This window comes from Hypanus sabinus, chromosome 13 (assembly GCF_030144855.1).
Source record: "Hypanus sabinus isolate sHypSab1 chromosome 13, sHypSab1.hap1, whole genome shotgun sequence".
In the NCBI taxonomy this organism is placed as follows: domain Eukaryota; kingdom Metazoa; phylum Chordata; class Chondrichthyes; order Myliobatiformes; family Dasyatidae; genus Hypanus; species Hypanus sabinus.
Window position 1 is genome coordinate 64,105,965 of NC_082718.1, and position 26,890 is coordinate 64,132,854.

Here is a 26,890-nt window from a genome sequence, read left to right on the forward strand (position 1 = left end):
GTTCCAAGAATGCATCCCGTAGGCACTCTTCAAACTCCCTATCCTGGGGTCCAGCACCAACCTGATTCTCCCAGTTCACCTACATGTTGAAATCCCCCATAACTACTGCGACATTACCTTTGCCACATGCCAATGTTAACTCCCTATTCAACTTGCACCCAATATCCATGCCTGTAGACAACACCCATTAGGGTCTTATTGCCCTCACTGTTCCTCAGTTCTATCCACACCGACTCTACTTCTCCTGATACTATGTCCCCCCTTGCAAAGGACTGAATCTCATTCCTCACCAACAGGGCCACCCCACCCCCTCTGCCCACATTTTTGTCCTTACGATAACACGTATACCCTTGTACATTCATTTCTCAGGTCTGATCTCCCTGCAGCCATGTCTCTGTTATCCCAACAACATCATAGTTACCCATTCGCACCTGAGCTTCAAGCTCATCTGCCTTATTTCTGACACTTCATGCATTCAGATATAGAATTTTTGGCCCATTTCTCCTTTCTCTGTTTAAATTGCTGCCTACTATGCTCAACCCAGCTCCCTGAACTCCCATGGGGCTATACGCCCCTTGAATTTTGTTGTCCTTCCTAAATTTACTTATTCTTTCTGCACATTTAACTCCATGTTCCATCAGACCATCCCTCTGTACATGTGTCCTCCTTATCACTTGTTCTGCCTCACCTTTCTCTACTACATACTTAATTTTCCGGAACCGTGTTGTCCCCACCTGTCCTTTATTCTTCATCTCGCTACCCTCTCTCTCATTCTAGATCCCTGCCCCCTGCAAATTTAGTTTAATCCCCCCCCCCCCCGACCAGCACTAGCAAACTTTCCTGCAAGAATGTTAGTACCGCTCCAGTTCAGGTGTAAACCGTCCCGTCGGAACAGATCCCACCTTCCCTCGATCCAAGCCTAATTATCTGAAGCCCTCCCTCCTGCACGATCCTCTCAGCCACATATTAATCTGTATAATCCTTCTGTTCCTTGCCTCACTGGCACTTGGCACAGGTAGCAATCCTGAGCCCTTCAGCTTCACACCTAACTCCCTGAACTCACTATGCAGGACCCCCTCACACATCCTACCCACGTCGTTGGCCCCTACGTGGACCACAACATCTGGGTTCTTGCCCTCCCTCTCAAGAATAACTTGCACCCGATTTGAGATGTCCCGGACCCTGGCATCAGGGAGGCAACGTACCATCCGAAACTCCCGATCTTCCCCACAAAATCTCCTATCTGCCTCTTTGACTATAGAATCCCCTATCACTACTGCTCTCTTCCCTTCCCTCCTCCCCTTCCTAGTCGAGGGTCCAACCTCAGTGCCAGAGACAGGACCACTGCAACTTGTTCCTGGTAGGTCATCCCCACCAATGGTATCCAAAACGGTATACTTATTGTTGATGGGAACAGCCACAGGGGTGCTCTGCTCTCTCTGTCTGCTCTCTCTGCCTCTCTTGACTGTCACCCATTTGCCTACCTCCTGTCTTTTCGGTGTGACTACCTCCCAATAACTCTTATCTATCTCTGTCTCTGCCTCCCGAATGATCCGAAGTTCATCCAGCTCCAGCTCCAATTCCCTAACACGGTATGTCAGGTGCTGCAGCTGGATGCACCTTTTGCAGGTGTGGTCATCAGGGGCAGCTGTGTTGACCCTGACCTCCCACATACTGCATACGGAGCACACCAAAACAAGGTGACCTTTGACAAGGTGTCATACATGAGGCTGCTTAACAAGCTATCAGCTCATGGTATTACAGGAAAGATTCTAGCATGGATAAAGCAGTGGCTGATTGGCAGGAGACAAAAAGTGGGAATAATGGGAGCTCTTTCTGCTTGACTAGTGATGTTACACTGGGGTCTGGATTGGGACCAATTCTTTTTATGTTATATGTCAATGATTTGCATGATGGAATTGATGGCTTTTGTGGTTAAATTTGTAGACAATACAAAGATAGGTGAAGGAGTAAGCAGTGTTAAAGAAACTCACAGAAGGATTTAGATTGATTAGGAGAATGGTCAAAGGAGGGGCAGATGGAATACGGTGTCAGGAAGTGTATGGTCATGCACTTTGCTAGAAGAAATGAAAGGGTTGACTATTTTCTAAATAGAGAGAAAATTCAAAACTTTGAGGTGCAAAGGGACTTGGGAGTCCTTGAGCAGGATTCCCTAAAGGTTAATTTGCAGGTTGAGTCTGTGGTAAGGAAGGCAAATGCAATGTTAGTGTTCATTTCAAGAGGATTAGAATATGAAAGCAAGGATGCAATGTTGATTAGGCACTGCTGAGGCCTCACAGTGTTTTGTGAGCAGTTTTGTGCCCCTTATTTAAAAAGAAAGTGCTGACATTGGAGAGGGTTCGAAGGAAGTTTACGAAATTGATTCCAGGATTGAAAGGCTTATCACACGAGGAGCATTTGATGGCTGTGAGCCTGTGCTCACTGGAATTCAGAAGAATGAGAGGGGGGATTTCATTGAAGCATATTGAACGTTGAAAAGCCTTAATAAAGGGATGTGGATAGGATGTTTCCTATGGGTAAGACCCAAGGACACACCCTGAAAACGGAGGGATATCATTTAGAACAGAGATGAGGAGGAATTTCTTTTGCCAAAAAGTAATGAGTTTGTGGAATTTGTTGCCACAGGCGGCTGTGGAGGTCAAGTCATTGGGTACATTTAAGGTAGAGGTTAATAGATTCTTAATTAGTCAGGGCATGAAGGCATACGGGGAGACAGCAGGAGATTGGGGCTGAGAGGGAAATGGATCAGCCTTGATGAAATGGTGGAGCAGACTCAATGGGCCAAATGGCCTAACTCTGCTCCTATATCTTATGACTTTTTCCAGGTGGAAAAATAGGCTGAAAAATTGCAGATGGAACTTAATATAGACAATTGTGAGGTTTTGCACTTCGGGAGGACCAACCAGGGTAGGTCTTAAATGGTGAGTGGTAGGATCTGGGAACACAGGTCCATAATTCTTGAAAGTAGTGTCACAGGTAGATAGGGTTGCAAAAAAAGCTATTGAGTACAAGAGTTGAGATGTTATGTTGAAGTTGTATAAGTCATTGGTGACGCCTCATTTGCAGTACTGTGCACAGTTTTGGGCACCAACCTGCAGGAAAGATGTAAGTTAGATTGAAAGAGTACAGAGAAAATTAACAAGGATGTTGCCAGGACTGGAGGACCTGAGTTATAAGGAAAGATTGAATAGGTTAGAGCTTTATTCCCTGGAATGTAGAAGATTGAGTGGAGGTATACTGAATTACGAGGGGTTGGACAACGAGAGGTCATGAGTTAATGGTGAAAAGTGAAATGTTTAAGGGGAACATGAGGGGTAACTTCTTTCCTCAGAGTAGTGAGGATGTTGAAAGAGCTGCCAGTGCAAGTAGTGAATGCAATTTTGATTTCAACATTTAAGAGAAACTTGGATAGATACATGGATGGTAGAGGTATGGAGGGCTAGGGTCCAGACGTAGGTTGATAGGAGTAGGCAGTTTAAATAGTTTAGCGAGGACTAGATGGACCAAATGGCTTGTTTCAGCGCTGTAGATTTCTATGAATCTGGATTCCTGTATCTTAGGGTTGACTGTAGCTCCTATCTATCATCTCCTCATTCTCCTGAACGAGCCAAAGATCATTGAGCTACAGCTCCAGTTCCTTAACATGGTTCCTAAAGAGCTACAGCTTGCTGCACTTCATGCAGATGTAATTATCAGGGAGATTGGAGGTTTTGCAGAGTTCCCACATCTAGCACTAACTCTGATCCCATTCCCATTGCACTAGGGAGGCACTAACAGACAAAGAAAGAGAAAGAAAAATCTTACAAGAAAGTTACGTAGAGGCTCCGCCTGTTCTCACCCATGGTTACTGAGCCAAAACCTAACCACTCTAGCACTCACACCAATGGCTACTTCTTTTTGTTGGTCTTTGATGAGTGCCAAAGAGATTAATATGATTGCTGCTTGCCAAAAAGTCCCAAAATGCCCCGAGCTCTTTTTAAACCTTGCACCGCCTCAGCCAATCAAGTGACTCCTCACAATGATTGTAGCCCACTGAAATCACTCTTTGTATTAACCATTTCCAAGCTGGGGAAAAAGTCTCTGGCTATACATTTGATCTATACCCATCAAGTCACCCACCTCTTGTCCTCTTTCACTCCAGAGAGAGAAGATCTAGCTTGCTCAACCTAACCTTGCTAGACATCAAATACAGGAGTTTAGACTGTCGTAGACAGTAGAGAAGGGGCGGTACTGGATGTAATCTTAGGGAGTGTAGCAGGGTAAGTGGTTGTGAGTGCATGAGAATTTTGGAGATTGTGACCCTAACCCTGTTAAATTAAGTTTGGGATTGCTCCTGGGATGCTTACTGGCTGTTATATGTATTTAGTAATTTGAGTATGAATGTGATTAGTAAGTTTATAGATCTCATGAAAATTGGTGGTGGTGTTGATAGCAAAGAAGATAGTTCCAAGCTACAGAATGGTATTGATCAGTTAGTAAGATGGCAAGAGTGATGTACCTGGAACTTAATCCCGATAAGTGGGAGAACTAATAAAGGTAGGACACACCATTAAAAAAATCAGAAGGGGTCTTACAGAGTATTGAAGAACAGGGGACTGTGCTGTATGACTCTATGAAAATGGCTGACTAAAATCCCTAGCATAACGCTGGTACTCTACAATAGTCAGGAAACAATTTTCCCTTTAATGGCAAAATATGCAGCTTTGTCCAGGACGTATATAATTGGTGATACCTTTCCTTTCAAATAATGTAGAAAAAGTCTGTACAGATATTTCCAACACAGATATATATGTTTTATCATATAAAGGCATCAATGTTTCCAATCAGCGATTAAGGGGCTAGAGGAACAAGATCTTGTTTCACCTCCTTGTGCTGCCCACCTTGTTGCCAAGGTCCTGCAAGTTGGCAGCCCAGAGTGGGTCCAATGTACAAGACTAACTTGTTAGCCATGACAGATAAGTAACTAAAACTCATGAGTCTAATTAAAATAGCAATCTGTGAGTTGATGTTAATGAAAAATTTCTAGAAAATGTTCATTGACTGACGAACATTCTTCAAATCTGGGAACTAACTGATGTGGTTGGTTCTTGTCCAGTGAAGTGTAAAGTGTAAAAGGTACTGATTCATGTGCTCAGCTGTAAGTTGTGTTGATTCGTGTCCAGTGACGAGACGTCAACTGTAAAGGTAAGCACAAAGAAAGCCAACCACTGACACAGTCATAACAGCCTGTAATGGTCCAATCCTAACAACTTAAAGTGAAAATAGCACAGAGACGAATGAAAATTGTCTATTTACTGCCATTAAGCACAAATCCAGCAAGCAAGGTATGGGGTAAGAGGGTAAGAATTGTTTAAAAAGCCACAGGTGTAGACAGTAGATAAATGGTCAGAAATTCTTAGAGAAGTTATGAAGGTTGGGGTGCAGAAAAATTGGCTGGTAGAAATAGTTACTGTTTGTGAACAATGAACTGGACTGCTTAGCTAGTTGTATAAAGTTTGCTATGGTCCACTATAATAAGAAGAAAACTAACCTGAGCAGCTTCACGTTCCTTCACATCAACAGGTTGTATTCATATTGCACCATGGACAGAGGAGGGTAATCAGACCCAAATGGACACAAAGCTGAAGAACTGAAAGTAGTTTTAGAAGTGAAGATACAGAATCTTAAAGGAAATACAGCGAGAGCAGAGGTTTAGCGAGGTAATCCTACAAGCCAGCTCCTGGCTGTTCAATGTAGGGCTGTCAATGTGAGGCAAAAGCATGGAGTAAATCTAAACCAAAGTCACAGGAACCATTGTTGATAAATGATTTCAGGCTATAAACAATGCTATTCTTACGAAGTTTTCAAAACATTTTCAGGCTTAAAACCCCACGTGCTCGGGACATGCTGGATGCTGGAGTGATTGTTGCTCTGGGCAGTGACTTTAACCCCAATGCATACTGCTTTTCTATGGTAAGTGATACTATACTTCGATCGTTTTATACTTAGAACCAATTAAAGTTTAATCAAACTAAACATGATTAAACTTTGCATGATTGGTGAACAGATAGGTCATGTTTTTTATGAGGACCTTTTGGGGCAGAAAATCAAAGAGCTTGTATTTCATTAGCACCCTTAAGGAATACAAACAGAAAATGCTGGAAAAATTCAATCGCTCAGTCAGAATTTATGGAAAGAGAAACAGAAAAAGTTGTAACAGAATGTGATGGAACCCTTCATCTCAACAATGTGAAGATACTTTAAAGTCTCTTACCATAAATTGATTGATTGTCTGTCATATCTGACGATGACAGATGTGCACTTCTTTAAATACATGAGAAATTGTGCGGGAGATTTTTTAAAGTGGAAAAACCGTTGTACTGCGGCAGTTTCACTCTCCTGACCTCGGAAGTCTAAGTCCAGTGATACAAGTACTTGTCACAGCTGGGGTCTTCCTTACTTGCAGTGAATGTCCATGACTTCTTTAGTGCATGTCTTGCCCTTCATTCGCCACATAATGTTGCAGAGAAGCCTTCCTGGCCTTTGGGTCTCACTGCGGATATCATCCACGCAGTCCTCTGGAGCTGACCTCGCATGCTAGAACAGGCATGTCCCTATCTCACTAGGGTATGAGGTCTATTGGAAGTCCTCACCTGGTTTAAGCCACCTGTCGACGTGGTATACCAGGGTTGCATGCAAGCAGCTACTTGGAGCCAAAGGTGTGAACTGAGTGTCCGAACGGGGACTAAAGGTGAATGATGCCCCAGAGCGGAAATGAAAAGCCCCTTCACCAGAACTACTACCACTCCCTGGACACCCCATACATCCCAATAATACAGTGCCTTGAAATAGTATTCAGCTCATATTTTCACATTTTACTATCTCATTTTCTATATTTAAAATGTATTGTAGGATTTTTGAGCTAACCTACAAAACATTGTGCATCATGTCAAATCAAAAGAAAAATTCCAAAACCTGTCAACAATTTCCCAAAAATTAAAAACCAAAATTGTGAGGCTGAAGAAGTATTCATCCCCTTTGTAAATACTGTGCTAAATTCCCTCAGGTACAATATACTGTATTATCTTACCAACTCACTCAATTTACTAATGTAGAAAATTGGAGGATCACCTGTTTTCAATGAATTCATAAGATTAATAGCCTATAAAGTCTCTCTGTAAGGTCCAACAGTATGGTAGATTTTCAACAAATTAAACCAAAATGAAGACAAAAGAGCATTCAAGGTAAGTCAAGCTAATGATATTAGAGAAGCACAAGTCTGGGAAAGGGTACAAGACCATCTGAAAGTCACTGAACATACCTCGAAGCTCAGTGCAGTTCACCATGAGAATGTGGAAAAAATATGAAACCACAGCTACACTGCCTAGATCAGGCTGCCCCTTTAAACTCAGTCACCAGGGAAGAATGCCACTTGTAAGAGAGGCTACCATGGTGGCAACAGTCACTCTGAAGTCAGCTACAGAAGTCAGTGACAGCAATTGGAGATGAAGTTCATGGCTCCACGCTATCGAAGGCCTTGCACAAAAAGGGTATTTATTTCAGAATAGCAAGCCCTGGTCCAAAAAAAGGAATATCCTTGCCTGTAAAGTCTTTGCAAAGCTTCACTTAGAAGATACTGTAAAGATGTGAAAGAAGATCTTGTGGTCAGATGAGAATAAAGTGGAACTCTTTGGCCTCAACACTAAGCAGTATGTGTGGTGTAAATGTAATTCTGCACATCAGCCAGGTAATATCATCTCTATTGTAAAGTATGGTCGAGGTGCCATCGTGCTAAGGTGATGATTTTCAGCTGCAGGGACTGAAAATGGGAAGATGTTTGCTGCTAATTACCTGCTAGCTTTTGCCAGAAACCTTAAACCGGGGAGGAAGTTTGTCTTTCAGCAGGACAATGACCCAAAGCACACTGCCAGAGCAACCATGGAGCGGCTTCAAATGAAGAAAGTTGATGTCCTTGAGTGCCCAAGTCAGAGTCCTGACCTTAACCAGATGGAACATCTCTAGCAAGACTTCAAGACTGCTGTCCACCATTGCTCCCCAACTAACCTGGCATAGCTTGAGCAATTTTGCAAGAAGGAATGGGAAAATCCTGCTCCATCATTGGTGCAAAGCTAATAGAGACATCCAAAAAAAATTACTGGCTGTAATGCTGCAAGAGGTGGTTCAACTAAATACTGAGCAAAAAGGCACAAATACTTCTGAACTGCTGACATTCCAGTTTTTCATGCTTTGCAATTTTCCCTGTTTTTGGGGGTCTGTTGTGGAAAAAGGAGCATGTGGTTCACAAATAAAAATTCTCAGTTAAATTGATCCAAATTCATGGTTGTAATATTCATTTATGTGAACAAAGGGTTGGGGTTGAATACTTTTTCAAGGCATTGTAAGTAGATTACCTAGATGAAAAATAGACATTGTCTTAATGTGGAAAATACTGCAAACAATTTTGACATAGCAAGTTCCAACTAATCACTAGATTGTGATATACTGTTTTAGTGCCATGGATAGAGGGGAATATAAAGGCCAAGATGCAATGGAATCTTACACATCAATCTTAAAGGACATGGGTTTAAAGTGTTATCTGAAGATGCCATCTACAACAGGATCCTACCACTAAACATTTCTTTCCCTCCACACATTCTCTGCTTTCTGTAGGGGTCACTCTCTCTGTGACACCCTTGTCCATTCATCCCTCCCCACTGATCTTCCTCCTGGCAAGTGGGACAAGTGCTACACCTGCCCCTACACCTCTCCCTCGCCCCATTCAGGACCATAAGCAGTCATTGCAGGTAAGGCAACACTTCACCTGCAAGTTTGGTGCTGTTGTCTACTGTACTTTTCCAGTTGCAGCCTCTTCTACACTGGTGAGACCTGACATAGATTTGGGAACTGCTTCATTGAGCACCTTCACTCTGTGTTAGAAAAGACAGGTTTCCTGGTGTTAACACGTTTCAATTTGACTTCCCATTCTCATTCGGATATGTTGGTCCATGGCCTCCTGTACTGTGAAGATGAGACTTCTCTCGGGTTGAATGAGCAACACCTCATATTGCATCAGTGTAGCCTTCAACCTGATGACATAAACAAGATCAATTTCTCTAACTACCAGTAATTTCTACCCCCATCCCTTCTCTTTCTCTGTTCCCCACTCTGGCTCCCCTTTTACCCTTTTCTCCTCATTTCCCCATCACTTCCTTTTGATGCCTCTCTTCCTTTTCTCCCGTGCCTACTGTCCTCTCCAATCAGGTACCCTCTTCTTCAGCCCTTTACCTCTTCCATCTATCACTTCTGAGCTTCTTACTTCCTTCCCCCTCATCTGGTTTCATCTATCACCTGCCAGCTTGTGCTCCTTCTCCCCCCCACCCCAGCTTCTTATTCTTACTTCACTCCCCTTCCCTACCCAGTCGTCTTATTCTGTCTTCTTGTACCCATTTATTCTGTCGTCTTTCCCCTTCCTTTCTAGCTTTCCAGTCCTGATGAAAGGTCTCAGCCCAGAACTTTATCTTTATTCTTCTGCCTAGATACTGCCTGACCTCCAAACTACACAGTGTCCTGACTTGGAAATAACCATTTCTGTTGCTTTCTCAGCAAGTTTCGCCAGCATTTTGTGTGTGTTACTCTGAGTTTCTAGCATCAGCAGAAACTCCTGTGTTAGTCTACTGTATTTTGTTTTCCACAAAACTGTTTTATGCAAATATCATCTTCTATGAGTGAGGCTGCATCTCACTTGGTTCTTTATTGATAACCAGTCTCCACAAACTCTACTTGTTTGACTGTTTTTTCCCTGCAGCCAATGGTTATGCACATGGCCTGTGTAACCATGAAGATGACGATGGCCGAGAGCCTGGCGGCTGCCACCATCAATGCTGCGTACGCTCTTGGAAAATCCAAATCCCATGGCTCTCTGGAAGTGGGCAAAGAGGGAAACATCCTCATCATTAATGCACCCAGGTAGGTCATGCAACACTAGAGTCAAACCACCAACCCTTGACATCTTTGGCACTCCAGAAACACCATCTTCAACATTCTGGGGTTTCCACTGACCAAAACTGAACTGGATGAGCCAAAAGAGCAGATTCGATGCTGCTATCCTTGGGCATGACTCACCTCCTGGTTGTCCAAAGTAGTTCTGCCATGTACACAGCTTGTTGGAATACTTCCCATTTGTCTGGTTGGCAGCAGCTCCAAAACCACTCAGCAATCACAGCTTAGGGCAGCAGAAATGATGGGCACAAGTCCAATTTCAACATTAAAAAGAAGTTTAGATAATTACATGGATGGGAGGGAATGGAGGGATGTAACGATATAACAATTACAGCACAGAAACAGGCTATCTCGGCCCTTCTAGTCCATGCCGAATGCTTACTCTCACCTAGTCCCACCGACCTGCACTCAGCCCATAACCCTCCATTCCTTTCCTGTCCATATACCTATCCAATTTTTTTTTTTAATGACAAAATCAAACCTGTCTCGACTACTTCTACTGGAAACTTGTTCCACACAGCTACCACTCTCTGAGTAAAGAAGTTCCCCCTTGTGTTACCCCTAAACTTTTGCCCCCTAACTCTCAACTCATGTCCTCTTGTTTGAATCTCCCCTACTCTCAATCGAAAAAGCCTATCCACATCAATTCTATCTATCCCCCTCATAATTTTAAATACCTCTATCAAGTCCCCTCTCATTCTTCTACGCTCCAGAGAATAAAGTCCTAACCTGTTCAACCTTTCTCTGTAACTTAAGTGCTGAAACCCAGGTAACATCCTAGTAAATCTCCTCTGTATTCTCTCTAATTTGGTGACATCTTTCCTATAATTCGGTGACCAGAACTGCACACCCTGAGCAAGTGGAAGAGACTCGGCAGAATAACAGTTCAGCGGACTGGATGGGCCAGAGGGCCTGTTTCTGTGCTGTAGTGCTCTATGATTCTATGACTCATCCAGGATAAATCAGCCAACCATCCTTAATGTTTATTCCCTCAATCTATGTGAACCATCTACAAAATATACTAAACTTCTCCAAATGCAGCTTGCAATCTTGCCACCTCTAACACCAAGAAGGACAAAGATAGCAAATACATGGGATCACCTCTCCTCGAACTGTACAGTGTCCTGACTTGGATATAAACATTTTTGATCCTTGCTCAATGTTAGGTCTAAATCCTAGAGCTCCTCACCCAAGAGCGGTCCAGAGCACCTTCACCGTAAGGACTGTGGCATCTCAAGAAGGTTGTTTAGTTCCTCCCCTCGCCCTACCAACCCTTTCAAAGGCAATTGGGGATTGACAGTAGATAACCATGGGGTATCTTTTGGGACAATTTTCCACAGTCATGCATTAAAATAGAAATAGATTTACAGTCTGAGACATATCTATTTATTAAATGTTTTGGATTACCTGAGAATTTTTTTAATACCTACACTGAAGCAGTTACAAGTGAAAAGGAAATCGAATCTAGTTATAGCCAATTAAACCTCAAAATATTCTGTTCTGTGCTGTATTGTTTGAAGTTCTATTACCAACCCCCTCCAATAGTTTCCCTACCACACCATTCTATAGCTTTAAGGATTTTACTTGAAGTATAGTGAGTTTTCAGTATTTATATGGAGCACTTTGTTCAGTTCCGCACAGCTTGTTATAGGAAGGACGTAGACCCTTTAGAGAGGAGGCAGAGGAGATTTACTATGATGTTGCCTGGGTTGGAGAGCAAGTCTTATGAGGAAGGGTTGAGCAAAAGAGGATGAGAGATGAATTGATAAAGGTGTACAAGATGATAAGAGACAGCAGACCTTAAGGCATAGGAGCAGAATTAGGTCATTCAACCCATTGTTTGCTCTGCCATTTCACCATGGCTGATCCTGGATCCCACTCAACCCCATACACCTGCCCTCCCACCATATCCCTTGATGCCCCGAGCAATCAGGAATCTATCAACTTCCACTTTGAATATACGCACAGACTTGGCTTCCAACACTGTCTGTGGCAGAGCATTCCACAGATTCACTGGTCTTTTGCCTAAAGAATTCCTCTTTACTTCTGTTCTAAAAGATTGCCCCTCAGTTCTGGATACACCCACCAGAGGAAACATCCTCTCTACATCTACCTTATCTAGTCCTTTTAACTTGGTAGGTTTCAGTGAGATCCCCTTGCATTCTTATATGTTCTTATAACACTCCTCATATGTTAACCCCATTCATTCCCAGAATCATCCTTGTGAACCTCCTCTGGACTCTCTCCAATGACAATGCATCCTTTCTGAGATAAGTCCCCCAAAACTGTTGACAGTACTCCAAGTGTAACCGGACTAGTGTCTTATAAAGCTTCAGCATGATATCCTTGGTTTTATGTTCTATTCCCCTTGAAATAAATGCCAACTTTGCATTTGCCTTCTTTACCACAGACTTAATCTGTAAATTAACCTTCTGGGTGTCTTGCATGAGGACTACTAAGTCCCTCTATACATCTGATGTTTGAACTTTCTCTTCATTTAGGTAAAAGTTTGCACTATTGTTCCCTTTACCAAAATTCATTATCATACATTTCCCAACACTGTATTCCATCTGGCACTTTTTTGACCATTGTTCAATTTGTCTAAATCTTGCTGCAATCGCATTGTTTCCTCAGTACTACCTACCACTCCACCTATCTTTGTATCATCCGCAAACTTTGTCACAAAGCCATCAATTCCATTATCTGAATCATTAACAAAGAATGTGAAAAGTAGCGGTCGCAATACTGACCCCTGAGGAACAGCACTAGTCACTGGCAGCCAACCAGTAAAGGCTCCTTTTATTCCCACTCGCTGCCTCCTGGTTGTCAGGCAGTCCTCTGTCCATGCCAGTATATCTCCTGTAACACCATAGGATTTTATCTTGTTAAGGAGCCTCACATGAGGTACCTTATCAAGTGCCTTCTGAAAATCCAAGTAAATAACATCCACTGCCTCTCCTTTGTCCACCCTGCTTGTTACTTACTCAAAGAATTCTAACAGATTTGTCAGGCAAAATACAGAAATGTGGACTGAGAGATAGCAAGAGACTTTTCTCCCAGGGCAGCAATGGCTAATACCAGGGAGCATAATTTTAAAGTAATTGGAAGGAAGTGTAGGGAGAACATCAGAGGTAAATTTTTTACACACAGTAGTGGGTGCTGTTGTGTATTTAATATTTCAGTAATATTAGAGTAGTATTATAAATATATTTTTGATTAAGCACTGACTGTTATTTGAATAGTTCATTGTGGTTATATATAAAAAGTACATGAATTTCATGTCATCACACCACTGTGTCATATGTGCAAGACTCACATTGCGGACTCCCACCTTTCCTTTCAATTAGTCTAATGTTTTGGTGTCACAGACTATAACAGGTGCATGGGACGCTCTGCCAGGGGTGGTGGTAGTGACAAATGCATTAGGAACATTTAAGAAACTCTTAGAAAGGCAGAAAGATGATAGAAAAATGGAGGTGGTAAGTGCTAGATTGATCTTAAAGTTGGTTAAAGGTCAGCAGAACATTGTGAGATGAAGGTCCTGTACTGTAATATTCTAATTACCTGTCATTGTCTCATATCAAAATGAGTAACAGCATTGAAACTGATAATATAAAGAGCATACTTTTATTAAATTTGAAAATATTGATTGCAGTCTCTTGGAATGTAATTGTTTATTAGTGCTTATTGGCATTTAATTGACATTACTATCCAAGACCCATTTTAAGTACAAAATGAATGTGTATAAAATTAAAGCTTAACACTTATTAAACAGGAGCTAGAGGAATTGAAACCAATTGGTTATGGATAGAGCAGAGTTTACAACATACAATTATGTTGTCATTATCTGTAAGTCCTACAGTTACTTTTATTTTTATCTTTATTATCTTAAGGTGGTACAATTACAATAAAGTAGCTTTACTAAGCTAAATATATATCCTACTAGTTAAAGCTCTAGCAGGCTTATTCTTCATTGTGAAAGAAAATAGGTTTGAAATGTCTACAGATGATACAAATCTGGGTTGCATAGTGTAATAGATATGTCTTTAAAGATGTCCCAGGTCTCCCCCCATCAACTCTGACAAATTAACCAGCTGCTGTATCAATAGGGAAAATGCAAGCAGGCTTTTCCACTGAGATTGGGTGAGAATTAGAGGTCTTGGCTTAAGGGTAAAAAGTGAAATATTTAAGAAGAACATGAGGAGGAACTTCAGTGAGAGTGTGGAATGAGCTGCAAGTGGAAGTGGTGGAAATGGGTTCAATTCCAACATTTAAGAGATGTTTGGATAAGTACATGGATGGGAAGGTTATAGTCCAGTGCAGGTCGATGGGACTAGGCAGAACAGTAGTTTGGCATGAACTAGTTGGGTTGAAGGGCCTGTTTCTTGCTTTGGATTTTAAAAGAAGTGGCCAAAGAAGGGGATATATTGGTTATGATCTTTCAATATTCTATTGCTTTGGAAAATCACAAATTGAACATCCCTGGACCAGGAAGGAGAGGACAGAAAGCAAGAAAGTGAAGACCTATGGACGAGTATCTGCTTCCTGGAAAATGCTGGAAAAACCAGATGGTGGCATCTGGAAAATGGCCAGACTACCAAGCAAAGTCAGAATGGTTTTATGAAAGAGAAATTACATTGGGCAAATTTGTTAGACTTGCATGGAGAGTTAATGAGTAGGGTAGATACGAAGGACCAGTAGATGTGGTGTATGTAGATTTTCAGCAGGTATTTGATAAGGTGCCAGGTAAATAAAAGATAAAACCTCACGGTGTGGTGAGATCTGATGGTTTGGTAGGTTGAGAATGTTTTGGCTAAATGGAAGATGGGCAAACGAACAAAATCAAACAGTCTAGATAAGTGGGTAATTTTCAGTCATATTTTATGCGGTGCCAAGGGACTCAACCATTTATAATTTGTATTAAGGACTCATGTCAAGTAACACAAAGATGGGTGGGAAAGCAGATTCCTAAGTAGCTGCCACAGCCAGCTCTCGAGTCCTTGGAGACTCTTGTACTTGTAAAAACGCAATCCCCTTCTATCAATTCCTCCGTCTCCACTGCATCTGCTGTCAGGATGAGGTTTTTCATTCTAGAATGAAGGAGATGTCCTCTTTTTTCAAAGTAAGGGTCTTCCCTTCCTCTACCATGAACACTGCCCTCAACAGCATCTCTTCCATTTCACGCATGTCTACTCTCACCCCATCCTCCCACCATCCTACAAGGGATAGGGTTCCTCTTGTCCTTACCTACCACCCTACCAGCCACCGCATCCAGCCCATAATTCTTCAAAACGTCTGCCACCACCAAACACATCTTTACCTCCCTCCTCCCCACTTTCTGCTTTCCACAGAGATCACTCCCTACATGATCCCCTTGTCCATTCATCCCTCCCTACTGATCTCCCTCCTGGCGCTTAACCTTGCTGCACCTTTCCCTACACCTACTCCTTCACTATCATTCAGGGCCCCAAACAGTCCATCCAGATGAGGCAACACTTCACCTGTGAATCAGTTGGGCTCATGTACTGTGTTCAGTGCTCCTAGTGTGGCCTCCTGCATATCGGTGAGACCCGACATAGATTGGGAGACTGCTTCATCAAGCACCTATGCTCCATCCACAAGCCGGATCTCCCTGTACCCACCTATTTTAATTCCACTTCCCATTCCGATATGTCCATCCATGGCCTCCTCCATAGTTGTGATAAGGCCATGCTTAGTCTGGAGGAACAACACCTTATATTCCATTTGTGTAGCCTCCGACCTAGTGGCATGTACATTGATTTCTAATAATGCCTCTCCCACACCCTCACCATTTCCCATCCCCTTTTCCCTCTCTCATGGTATCTCCTTGCCCGCTCATCACCTCCCTCGGGTGCTCCCCTCTCTCCCACCCCCTTTTTCTTTCTTTCATGGCCTTCTGTCTCTTTCACTAATCAACTTCCTAGCTCTTTGCTTCATCCCTCCTTCTCCAAGTTTCACCTATTGCCTGGTGTTTCTCTCTCCCCTCCCCCCATCTTTCAAATCCTCTCCTCAGCTTTTTTTTGCTCCAGTCTCAACAAAGGGTTTCAGCCCAAAACGTCAACTGTACTTTTTTCCATAGATGCTGCCTGGTCTGCTGAGTTCCTCCAGCATTTTGTGTGTATTGCTCGGATTTCCAGCATCTGCAGATTTTCCCTTGTTTGTGAGCTGCTTGTTTATTATGCTTCTGACAGCTCCATTATTACAGCCCTGTGCTTTACACACATTCAGTGTGGGTCAGCTCCTCTAAAAGAATGGCTGAGCCAAAATGAAGGTCTTTCTCTATTGCATTAAACACTGCATTAACTCTCAAGAGGTTTCAAGATGGCACCAATAAGTGGCGACTCTTTGCATGCAGCTCCGATGGGAATCATCAAATATTCCTGTTTAGGACCACTATGGGTGAAATCCACATCACAGGCATGGGCACTGCAATCAGCAGCATTGTTTTAGGATGTTTAAAAAAATCTATCGAAACTTAAAATCAGTGGATCCCGGATTGCAGACTCAGGTCACGAATGCAGTCCTCTTTAAGTAAACAGTAGTGGAGAGATCTTGCTGGGCTACAGGTACGATTGAAACCCAGACTTTGGAGACCCACTCCCGACTATCCTGACAATCTCTAGAAAATAAAACTGAAGACCTCAGAACAAGATCACTGTACCAGAGGGATGTCAAGGACTGTTGTGTACTTTGCTTTTTCAGACGCAGCATTGCAGCTGGGTGGCTTCACCATTCTCTGCAAAGACAGGACAACTCAATTTTTTTTAAAGGGCAGAAGAGATGGAGTATACTTTATGATTAATTCATCATGACTCACAGACGTGGCGGTGCTCTGTCAGTCCTGCTCACCCAACCTGGAACATCAAGTGGTCAAACATCTATTTTATCTGCCAAGGGAGCTTTCCACCATCATCCTGATAGCGGTGTACATTCCACCTCAGACTAATGTCAGGCAGGCACTGAAGGAGTTGATCTGTCACAAAACAGCACACCCTTGATGCTCCCCCTATCATTGCAAGGGATTTCAACCAGGCCAGCCTGAACAAATCTCTAAACAACTACCGTCAACATACCACCTGTAGAACTAGAGACAACACACTTGACCACTGCTAAAACACCATCAATAACGTTTGCTGTGCCATCCCATGCCCACACTATGGAAAGTCCATTCACCTGGCTGGACTTCTACTCCCAGTGTACAGGCAGAGACTAAAGGCCACAGCACCAATGATGAGGACCAAGAAGGTTTGGTCAAGGGAGGTGGAGGAGTGCTTACAGAACTGCTCTGAGTCAGTGGACTGGACAATATTAGGGATTCATCTTCAAATGAATATGCCATAGTTCTCACTGACTTCATTGAGATCTGTGTGAATGAGTGTGTGCCTTCAAGAATATACTGGACATACCCAAACCAAAAGCCATGGATGAACCAGGAGATTCACAGTCTGCTGAAGGTATTCAAGGCTGGTAATCAAGAACTATACAAGAAGTCGAGGTACAACCTAATGAAGGCTATTTTAAGAGTGAAAAAATAATTCCAATTGAGGTTATAAATGGAATTGGATGCACATCAGCTTAGCCAACGTTTACAGGTCATTACTTCCTACAAAGTGAAACCCAACATCATGAATGGTTGTGATACTTCTTACAGATGAGCTCAATGCTTTGAAAAGGAGAGTAAAACTACTCCTGTGCAAATCCCTGCAGCATCTGGTGACCCTGTGACCTCTGCCTAGGAGGCCAACGTTGGAACATCTTTCAAGAGGGTGAGCCATTGTAAAGTGCCAGGGCCTGATGGCTCTGAAAAACTGTGCCAACCAATGGGTGGGAGTGTTCAAGGTCATCTTCAATCTCTCACTTTTGCACTTGGCGGTTCCCACCTTCTTCAAAAGGACAACCATCATGCCAGTGCCAAGAATAGTAGGGTGGACATCTCAACGACTATTGCCCAGTGGCATTCACATCTATGGAGGTGAAGTGCTCTGAGAATTTGGTCATGGCCAGAATCAACTCCTGCCTCAGCAAGCACCTGGATGCACTGCAATTTGCCCCTCGCCACATTAGGTCTACAGTGGATGAAATCTCACTGGCTCTTCATTTGGCCTTGGATCTCCTGGATGATAGTAATAGCTACATGAGGCTGCTGCTTATTGACTACAGCTCAGCGTTCAACTCCATCATACCCTCACTACTAATCAACTAGTTCCAAAACCTGGGCCTCTGTACCTCCTTCTGCAACTGGATCCTTGACTTCCTCACCAGGAGACCACAGTCTGTGTGGATCAGAAATAACATCTTCTCCTCGCTGGCAGTCAACCTTGATGTGTGCTTAGCCCACTGCTCAACTGTCTCTACACCTACCACTGTGTGGCTAGACACAGGTCAAACACCATCTGACAACACAACTATTGCTGGCATAATTTCAGATGGTGGTAAGGAGGCGTACAGGAGTGAGATAGATCAGCTGGTTGAGTGTTGTCACAACAACAACCTTGCTCTCACTGTCATATGACCAGGACGTTCATTGCGATGTTCAGGAACAGGAAGTCGATGGGACATACACCAGTCCTCCTCAAGAGCTCAGCAGCAGAAAGGGTAAGCAGTTTCTACTTCCTGGGTGTCAACGTCTCCAAATACCTATTGTGGACCCAACATATTGATGCAGTTACACAGAAGGCACGATAGTGGCTATATTTCATTAGGAGTTGGAGGAGATTTGGTATGTCACCAAAGACCCTGACAAACATCTACAGATGTACTGTGGAGAGCAGTCTAACTGGTTGCATCAGCACCTTGAGGAGCCACTGAACAGAATTGGAAAAAGCTGCAGAAAGTTGTAAACTCAGCCAGTTCCATCATGGTTACTAGCCTAATTGAGGACACCTTCAAAAGGCAAAGCCTGACATCCATTATTAAGGACCCCCATCACCCAGGACATGCTCAATGTTTCAGTAACAGTTGATTCCCCTTCATCAGATTTCTGAATGGACAACGAACCCATGAACACTACCTCACTACTTTTCCTCTCTTATTTAATTTAATATTTAAATATATATACTTAACATAATTTCTAGTTTTTAAATTATGTATTGCAATGTACTGCTGCCTCAAAACAAAAACATTCATGACATATGCCAGATACTAAACCTGAATCTGATACTGATTCTGAGAAGTGTTAAGTCTTTTCTAAAACTTATCTCAAAGACCATGATAAGTATTTGAAAAAGTGGCTATTTCAAAACCTCACCTGTAGCTGGTTCATACCTTACATTGAACATTGTTCTTGCCCAAGGATTTAACCTTATTAGCTTCTTTAACTGTTACCAATGATACAATAGATTAATGATTTTATATTATTTTTTCTTGTCTAAATGATAGCTCCTTTAATTCTATACCATTTTATATACTATTGTATCCAGTCTTAGTTTAACAATTTCTCTTTGTTATAAGATCTTAAAAATCACAACATCTGAAACTGAAGATCTAAGTACAATTTCCTTATGAAGTCATATTGTGCTTCATAGAAATGCAGTAGACCAGTAGACCATAGAACATAGTAGGTGCATTCTATAGGCATCCGTTAGTCTCGTGAGACCAGGATTTGCACCTTGGAAGGTTTTCCAGGGTGCGGGCCTGGGCAGGGTTGTATGGGAGACCAGCAGTTGCCCAAGCCCCTCTCCTCACCACCAATGTTGTCCAGGGGAAGGGCACTAGGACCCAAGCAGCTTGGCACTGGTGTCGTTGCAGAGCAATGTGTTGTTAAGTGCCTTGTCACAGAGCTGAGGCTCGAACCAGTGACCTTCAGAACACTAGACCGATGCCTTATCCACTAGGCCACGCGCCAACACAAGGTAGCATTAGGCTAGCACAGTGCTATGGCAGCTCAGGGCGTACTGGAGTTCAGAGTTTGATTTTGCACTGTCTGTAAGGAGTTTGCACTTTCTCCACGTGAACCACATGGGTTTCCTCCCACAGTCCTAAAATGTATGGGTTAATAGGTTAATTGGTCATTGTAAATTGTCCTGTGATTAGGCTAGGGTTAGATGGGTGGGCTTCAGGGCAGTGTGGCTTATTGAGCTGGAAGGGCCTCTTCCACACTGTATCTCTAAATATAGGACAAGTACAGCACAAAATACAGGCCCTTCAGCCCACAATGTTGTGCTGACCTTTTAACCTACTTTTAGCCCTCCACTACTATAATACCCTCAACTTTTCTATCATCCATGTGCCTATCTAAGAGTTTTTTAAATACCCCTAATGTATCTGCTTCTACCACCAATCCTGGCTCAGCTCACACAATGCTCTCTGTGTGTTTTAAAAAAAAATAATTAAAAAAAAAAGTTGCCTCTGAGATCCCTCCTATACTTTCTTCCAATCACCTTAAAATTATGTCATCTTGAATTGGCCATTTCCACCTGAAGAAGTCTCTGGCTATCTGCTCAATCTATGCTTCTTATCATATTGTACATCTTTATCAAGACATCTCTCATCCTCCTTCGCTCCAAAGAGAAAAGCCCTAACTGGTTCAATCTATCTTCACAAGATATGCTCTCTAATCCAGACAGCATCCTAGTGAATCTCTACTGCACCCACTTTAAAACTTCCACGTCCTTCCTGGTGACCAGAAGTGAATAGAATATTCCAAGTATGTCTAACAACTATCTTATAGAGCTGCAACATTACCTTGCAATAACAAATGCTTTTCTTTTTTTAAAGGTGGGAGCATTTGATTTATCAGTTTGGAGGTCATCGGGAGCTAATCAAGTATGTAATTACGAAAGGAAAAATTGCTTATGAAAATTAAAGATGTTTTGGTTATTAACAGTGTGGAAGCTCCTTACCTGAGGTCATTTAACAAGGATATTGATCATGAATTTGAACACCCACATTATGAACAAGTTTAAAAGTCTGTATAAACTTGGACACCAACAGAAGGTCAAGACTGAAAGATGACTTCCAGGGTCATCTGTTAATATCTTGAGAAATGTCTTAATGTTTGCTTATTGATTCATGTTTTGCCATACCTTTGAGTGTTGTCACTATTTCAATATATGCAAGAAATAAATAGTCTATAAATAAATTATCTGGTCGTATGCTGTTTGATTCCACTTGAAGGTGACATTTATCTGAAGAATTCACCAATGTTTCCTTCTGTCTGTCATTGGTTTGTGTCTTTGTGATTATCTGCCTGTGAGAATGGCTCTGGTATACAAATAATACAGCTGGTTTCATCAAGCCCTTGCTTGTATGGGTTCCTCATTCATCCAGACACTAAAGAGGGGACCAACCTCACCAGCCAGGAAGCCGAGTAGAATTGTTTACACCATTATCTGAAATGTTGCTTTTTGTACAAACTACATTTGCTGAAAATATGTTTGGTAAGGCCTGCTTATGTTAAAATCCTAATTCCCACCCTCCTATTTACATTCAGGAGGTTAAGGTAAATCAATTAATAGGAATGTTCACCAGCTGCCCTTTACCCAACAAATCAGGTTCAACTGGGGGTGTGTGTGGCAAGAATATGAGATGTCCATCAAGTCATCCACTGTCTAACCATCACAGACTATGCCAGTCTGACTTTGGGAGTCAACAATGAACTTTGGTTGAGGACACCAGGCCCTATTTTCCAGTGCAAGCACATTCCATTATATTAGCACCAATGGAATATGAGGCACAACAGATTAAGAGCCAAGCTAACGGCTCAAGGTTGGATAGTTCTTTTGATCCTCTCAAGTACAATGTGATATTCCTTCATACTCTCTGTTCTTCACTCAGCTCTAAGACCAAACCTGGCTCAATGTTGGGAGCAGAACCTAGTAGATGTGAAATGAGGCTCTAAACTTACAATGCTTAATTACAATAACGTCAATGCTTGTTAAACATCAAGCCCAGAAGGCAAGGCTGAAGGTTGAAGTCCAGAGCTCAATGAGTCTCAATGAAAGCCCGAAAGGTCAAAGAGCAGTCTGGAGGTAGAGTGAGAGTCCATGTCAGAGACTGTAGGTTGGAGATCCAATGTCTGCAAGTTTGAGAGTCCAGGGCTGGGACTGGAGGCTCAGGACCTGTTCTGGCATGGAAGGCCTGGGTGTTAGTGAAGAGATGGCAGGGTGGGAAAGATTCTTGTTTTGCCTTCCTTTTCTCTGATTTGATTTTGCTGTTGTTGTTGCTTCTGCTGTACCGTGTTGTGTTGTTGTGCTGAACGTTGTGGGCATGCTGTGTTGGCATCAAAATGTGCAGCAGACACTTGTGGCTGCCCCAGTACATGCTTAGAAATGTTGGTTGTTAATACTATTGATGCATTTCTCTATGTTTCATGTTACATGTGAAAATTAATCTGAATCTGATTTTGAATGCAATATGACCTTGAGAAGGCAAAGCTTATCACACAACCAATGGATCAGGTTAAGGCCCTGCACTCCTGCCACATCCAGTTGGAGTCACGGAATCAGGAGAACAAAGTTCCACATACCACTCTGTCCTCAACGATAAATGAGCAAAGCACAATGTCAAACAGACAAAGCTGAAGAGTTAATTTCAGCTAAAAGTACTAAGTAGATGAGCCATTTCTCCTCTTGAGGTCCCCACCACCAGAGGTTTCCTACGTATCAGCTATGGCTCGGTAGACTGGATGCATCGAAGGTTTTAGGTCCTGATAGAGGATACTTGTGCTCCAGACTGAGCTGTTATGATGCAGTTACACCACTACCATCTAGGCATGTCCATTCAACCCAGTAAGGTCAGTCCAATCTTGCTTATTAGAGATGAGAAAATGCGGATGCTGGAGAAAGGGTACCTCATATTCCACCGGGGTAGTATACAGCCCAACACTGAGTTCTCCAGAGTAACAGTGTTACAATGATCACCCTTGTAATAATGACCAGAGTGACACAGTGAGATGTGTATTTACCGGCAAGCACCTCACTGTCTCAATGGGAGAACACATGAACTTACACAACCAATACCTGTGTACACACCAACCAAGTTTTCCAGACCTTCCATGAACAGTCAAACAGGAAAGACATTACCAGTTGAACAGGAGATTTTGCTGCTGGCCACAAGCTCCTTGTGGTCCCATTTTGAATTTCCATGTGTCTGTGGGGCTCCTCACATCCACGATAGTTGTTCTCATACAGAGTTACCACTGCCTGCACATTTGAAGCGTCTGGTTTAATATTCATTTCTTACCAATTCATTCCAGTGTCATTGGCTATTGATCATGTGTCTGACCTTTCACACCTGTTTACTGGCTCTGCTCCAGCCCAGCATCCATTTATTGCCCTATTCCCAGCAAGTGACAATCGGTAATTTATGGCTCTTTGTTCTCAATCAGCCATCAACTTGAATTACACAGACCAGCATTCTCAAGCCTGCATTTTATATCCAACTTCTTATTTGGAAATGATCCTTAGTTCAGCAGATTACCTGAGGCATCATTGTGTCTCTTTTAAGACACTGATCAAGCCCAGTGAACAACTCACAAAATGGTCTTCTTCATAAAATGGCAGCCTCCATCTCCTCCCTCATGGCCAGAACACAAGCAATTGAATTGTCTGCTTCCACTGATTTGCAGACTGTAGTTCTTTATGCCCAACATCACACGGAGGGAGAAACAGCTCATATTCTGCCTGGGTAAACTCCAACCTGACAGCATGATCATCAATTTCTCTCCCCTCTTCCATCTCTTTTTTTCCCATTCCTTAATTCTGGCTCCCCTCTTACCCCTTCTCCTCTCCTGCCCATCACTCCTCCTTCCCTCTCTCTCATGGCCTACTCCTCTCTCCTATCAGATACCATCTTCTTCAGCCCTTTACCTTTTCCACCAATCATCTCCCAGCTTCTCATTTCATTACCCCTCTTCCACCACATTTGCCCATTAGTGTGCCACATTTCCACACTACTTTGCCCATCACCTGTCAGGTCCTTTCCAGTTGTGATGAAGTATCTCTGCCCTAAACGTCAACTCCTCATTCCTTTCCATAGATGCTACCTGATCTGCTGAGTTGCTTTAACATTTTGTGCGCATTACTTTGGATTTTCAGCATCTGCTGAATCACTTTTGTGATTGAACTCTCCACTTTCAGGTGAACTGCTGCCTTTTATCCATTTCCTCTCTCCCCCCCATCTACCCAGTTTCTTCTATGTCCACCTCTGCCCCCATTACACAATTTCTTTCCCCTCCTCCACCCACTCCATACCCTTATGACCCACACCTCCCCTGATTCCACAATCCACCTTGTTGTCTATCAGATTCTGACACCTTCAGCTCTTTGTTGACTCCATCTATCACCTCCCAGCTTCTATCACTATTTCCAACTGCCTCTCCTCCATCTGCCTATCAACCCTCCTCAAGTGAGAGCAAATCTGCAGATGCTGGAAATCTGAACAACACACACAAAATGCTGGAGGAACTCAGCAGGCCAGGCAGCATCTATGGAAAAGAGTACAATCAACATTTCGGGGAGTCCTGCCGAAGAGGCTCAGCCCAAAATGTTGATTGTACTCTTTTCCATAGATGCTGCCTGTGTCACCGGGTTCAGACATGGCCCAGTGCGGAATCAGAGACACTGAAACAGGTCAATATTTCACAGACTTTAATGCGAACAGTGTTAAAGGGAAAACACTAGGCCAAACAGGGTCATTAACCAAAACTCTCAGATGGAAAACAAAGCCTACACTGCAGCTGAAAAGAACAACTAAATATTAAATGAATACCGCTAGTCTTCAGAGTCAGTTGACTCAGCAGTCCAATTTCTCAGGTAAGGCCGAATGCAGAAGGTAGTGAAGCATTTCTGTGCTATGTCCAAGTCCCAACAAATACTACAGCGGAATGAATGGAGTTAAATACTATCACAATGAAATAATAATTAGCTGACACAAGCCCAATTGCCTTATCTACTGCGCTGCCAAATCTGTGGTTGTGACAACCTGGCCTGCTGAGTTCCTCCAGCATTTTGTATGTGTTGCTATCACCCCTCCTCACCTGGATTTATCTATCATTTGCCATCCTTTGCCCCACATTCCCCCCCCCCCCCATAGCCCTTTATACTGGCTATTTTCCTTCTATCTTTCAGTCCAAGTTTAGGGGTTTTGACACAAGATGTCAGCTGCCCATTGCCTTCATTGCTACATCCTGACCTGCTGAATTCCTCAAGCAGTTTACTTTTATGCTCCAGATTCCAGTATCTACAGCCTCTTATTGAGTCCTGTTGCTCTTCTTGTATTCTGTTTTGGCTCTTTCTACCGATGTTAGTTTTACCTGTAAAAATAATGATTTCCATTGTTACACTTCCCTGTCACAGATTATGACTGTCCCATAATTGTTAAATTAACTCAGTCTCTCTTATTTGAAAATAGTTACAGGTTTGACTATTTTCTAACTAATAGCCTGAGGGGCATCTGCTCCAACCTTGTCCCTCCAATTATTAGCAAGATAATGGTAGACTTTGCCAACAGCCGTTGAACACCATCAGTGCTTAGTTTACTTTCTATTTTGACGACATGGTTCCAGATCTAAAAGTAAATTGGTTCAGACATGCACCTTAACCATACATCTTTCTTCTCATGTTCCAAAGACGTTCAATTAGGGTGAGTTGTGGACATGCTATGTTACCGCCAGAAGCGTGTGACATTTGCAGGCTACACCCAGGACAATCCTCGTTGACTTGATTTGGCTCAAACAATGCATTTCACAGCAACGCACACAAAACACTGGAGGAACCCGGCAGGACAGGCAGCATCTATGGAAAAGAGTACAGTCAACATTTCAAGCTGACACCCATCTTCAGGACTGGAGAAGATGGAGAGAATAAGAAGGTGGGGAGGGGAGGAAGAAGTATAAGGTGGCCAGTGATAGATGAACCCGTGAGGAGAGGGTGCGAAGTAAAGAGCTGGGAAGTTGATTGGTGGAAGAGATGCAGGGCTGGAGAAGGGGGAATCTGATAGGAGATGATAGAAGACCATGGAAGAAAGGGAAGGGGGAGGAGCACCAGAGGGAGGTGAAGGGTAGGTAAAGAGATAAGGTAAGAGAGGGAAACAGGAATGGGGAATGGTGAAGGGGGGGAAACAACCGGAAATTCAAGAAATCAATGTTCACACCATTAGTTTGGAGGCTAGCCAGACGGAATATACAAGTGTTCCTCCAACCTGCATGTGATCTCATCATGACAGTAGAGAAGGCCATGGACTGACATGTCGGAATGGGAATGGGAAGTGGAATTAAAATGGGTGGGTACAGGGAGATCCCACTTTGTCTAGCAGACAGAGTGAAGCCTCTCAGTGAAGCTGTTTCCTGATCTATGTCGAGTCTCACCATATACAGGAGGACAGACCGGGAGCACCGAATACAGTAGGTAACCCCAACAGACTCCCAGGTGAAGTGTCGCCTCATCTGGAAAGACTGTTTGGGACCCTATATGGTGGTGAGGGAGGCGGTGTAGGGGCAAGTGCAGCACTTGTCCCACTTGCAAAGATAACTGCCAGGAGGGAGATCAGTGTGAAGGGACAAATGGTTAAGGGAGTTGTGTTGGCAGTGATCCCTGCAGAAAGTAGAAATGGTGGGGGGGGGGGGGGAGTGGACAAGATGCTCATCCTCAGAGAGTCCATCTTCCTCTCACCCCACCTCTCCTGAATGCCCCAACCCTCCCCTTTCCTCAGACAGTACCAATCCTCTTCCGCCTTCTGATCCATGCTGGGTTTTCACAATTCCCTCTGACCTTCTCCTCTTTGGGGCAGGATGTTCTATCCTCAGTCTAGGCCTCGCCTTTGTCCCCTTGCATCCACATCCCAGTGGGTTCTTCCGATGCCCCCGTCTCCGTGCCTGCTTCTTTGCAAGGACTGTCCAGCCCACACTGATCACCCCTTTTCTTACCTGCAA

The 26,890-nt window shown here is 43.1% G+C and overlaps 1 protein-coding gene across 2 annotated transcripts in view; it reads left to right on the forward strand.

The window, feature by feature from the left end:
* The window catches only part of amdhd1 (amidohydrolase domain containing 1), a 35,786-nt gene extending 14,686 nt beyond the window's left edge, over positions 1 to 21,100 (forward strand). For both annotated transcript variants that reach the window (XM_059987806.1, XM_059987805.1), the window contains exons 7-9: positions 5,880 to 5,973; positions 9,806 to 9,966; positions 20,737 to 21,100. In XM_059987806.1, the coding sequence (XP_059843789.1) occupies positions 5,880 to 5,973; positions 9,806 to 9,966; positions 20,737 to 20,824 (343 nt within the window). In that variant the 3' untranslated portion in view covers positions 20,825 to 21,100. The remainder of the gene's footprint in view (positions 1 to 5,879; positions 5,974 to 9,805; positions 9,967 to 20,736) is intronic.
* The last annotated feature ends 5,790 nt before the right edge of the window (positions 21,101 to 26,890 follow it).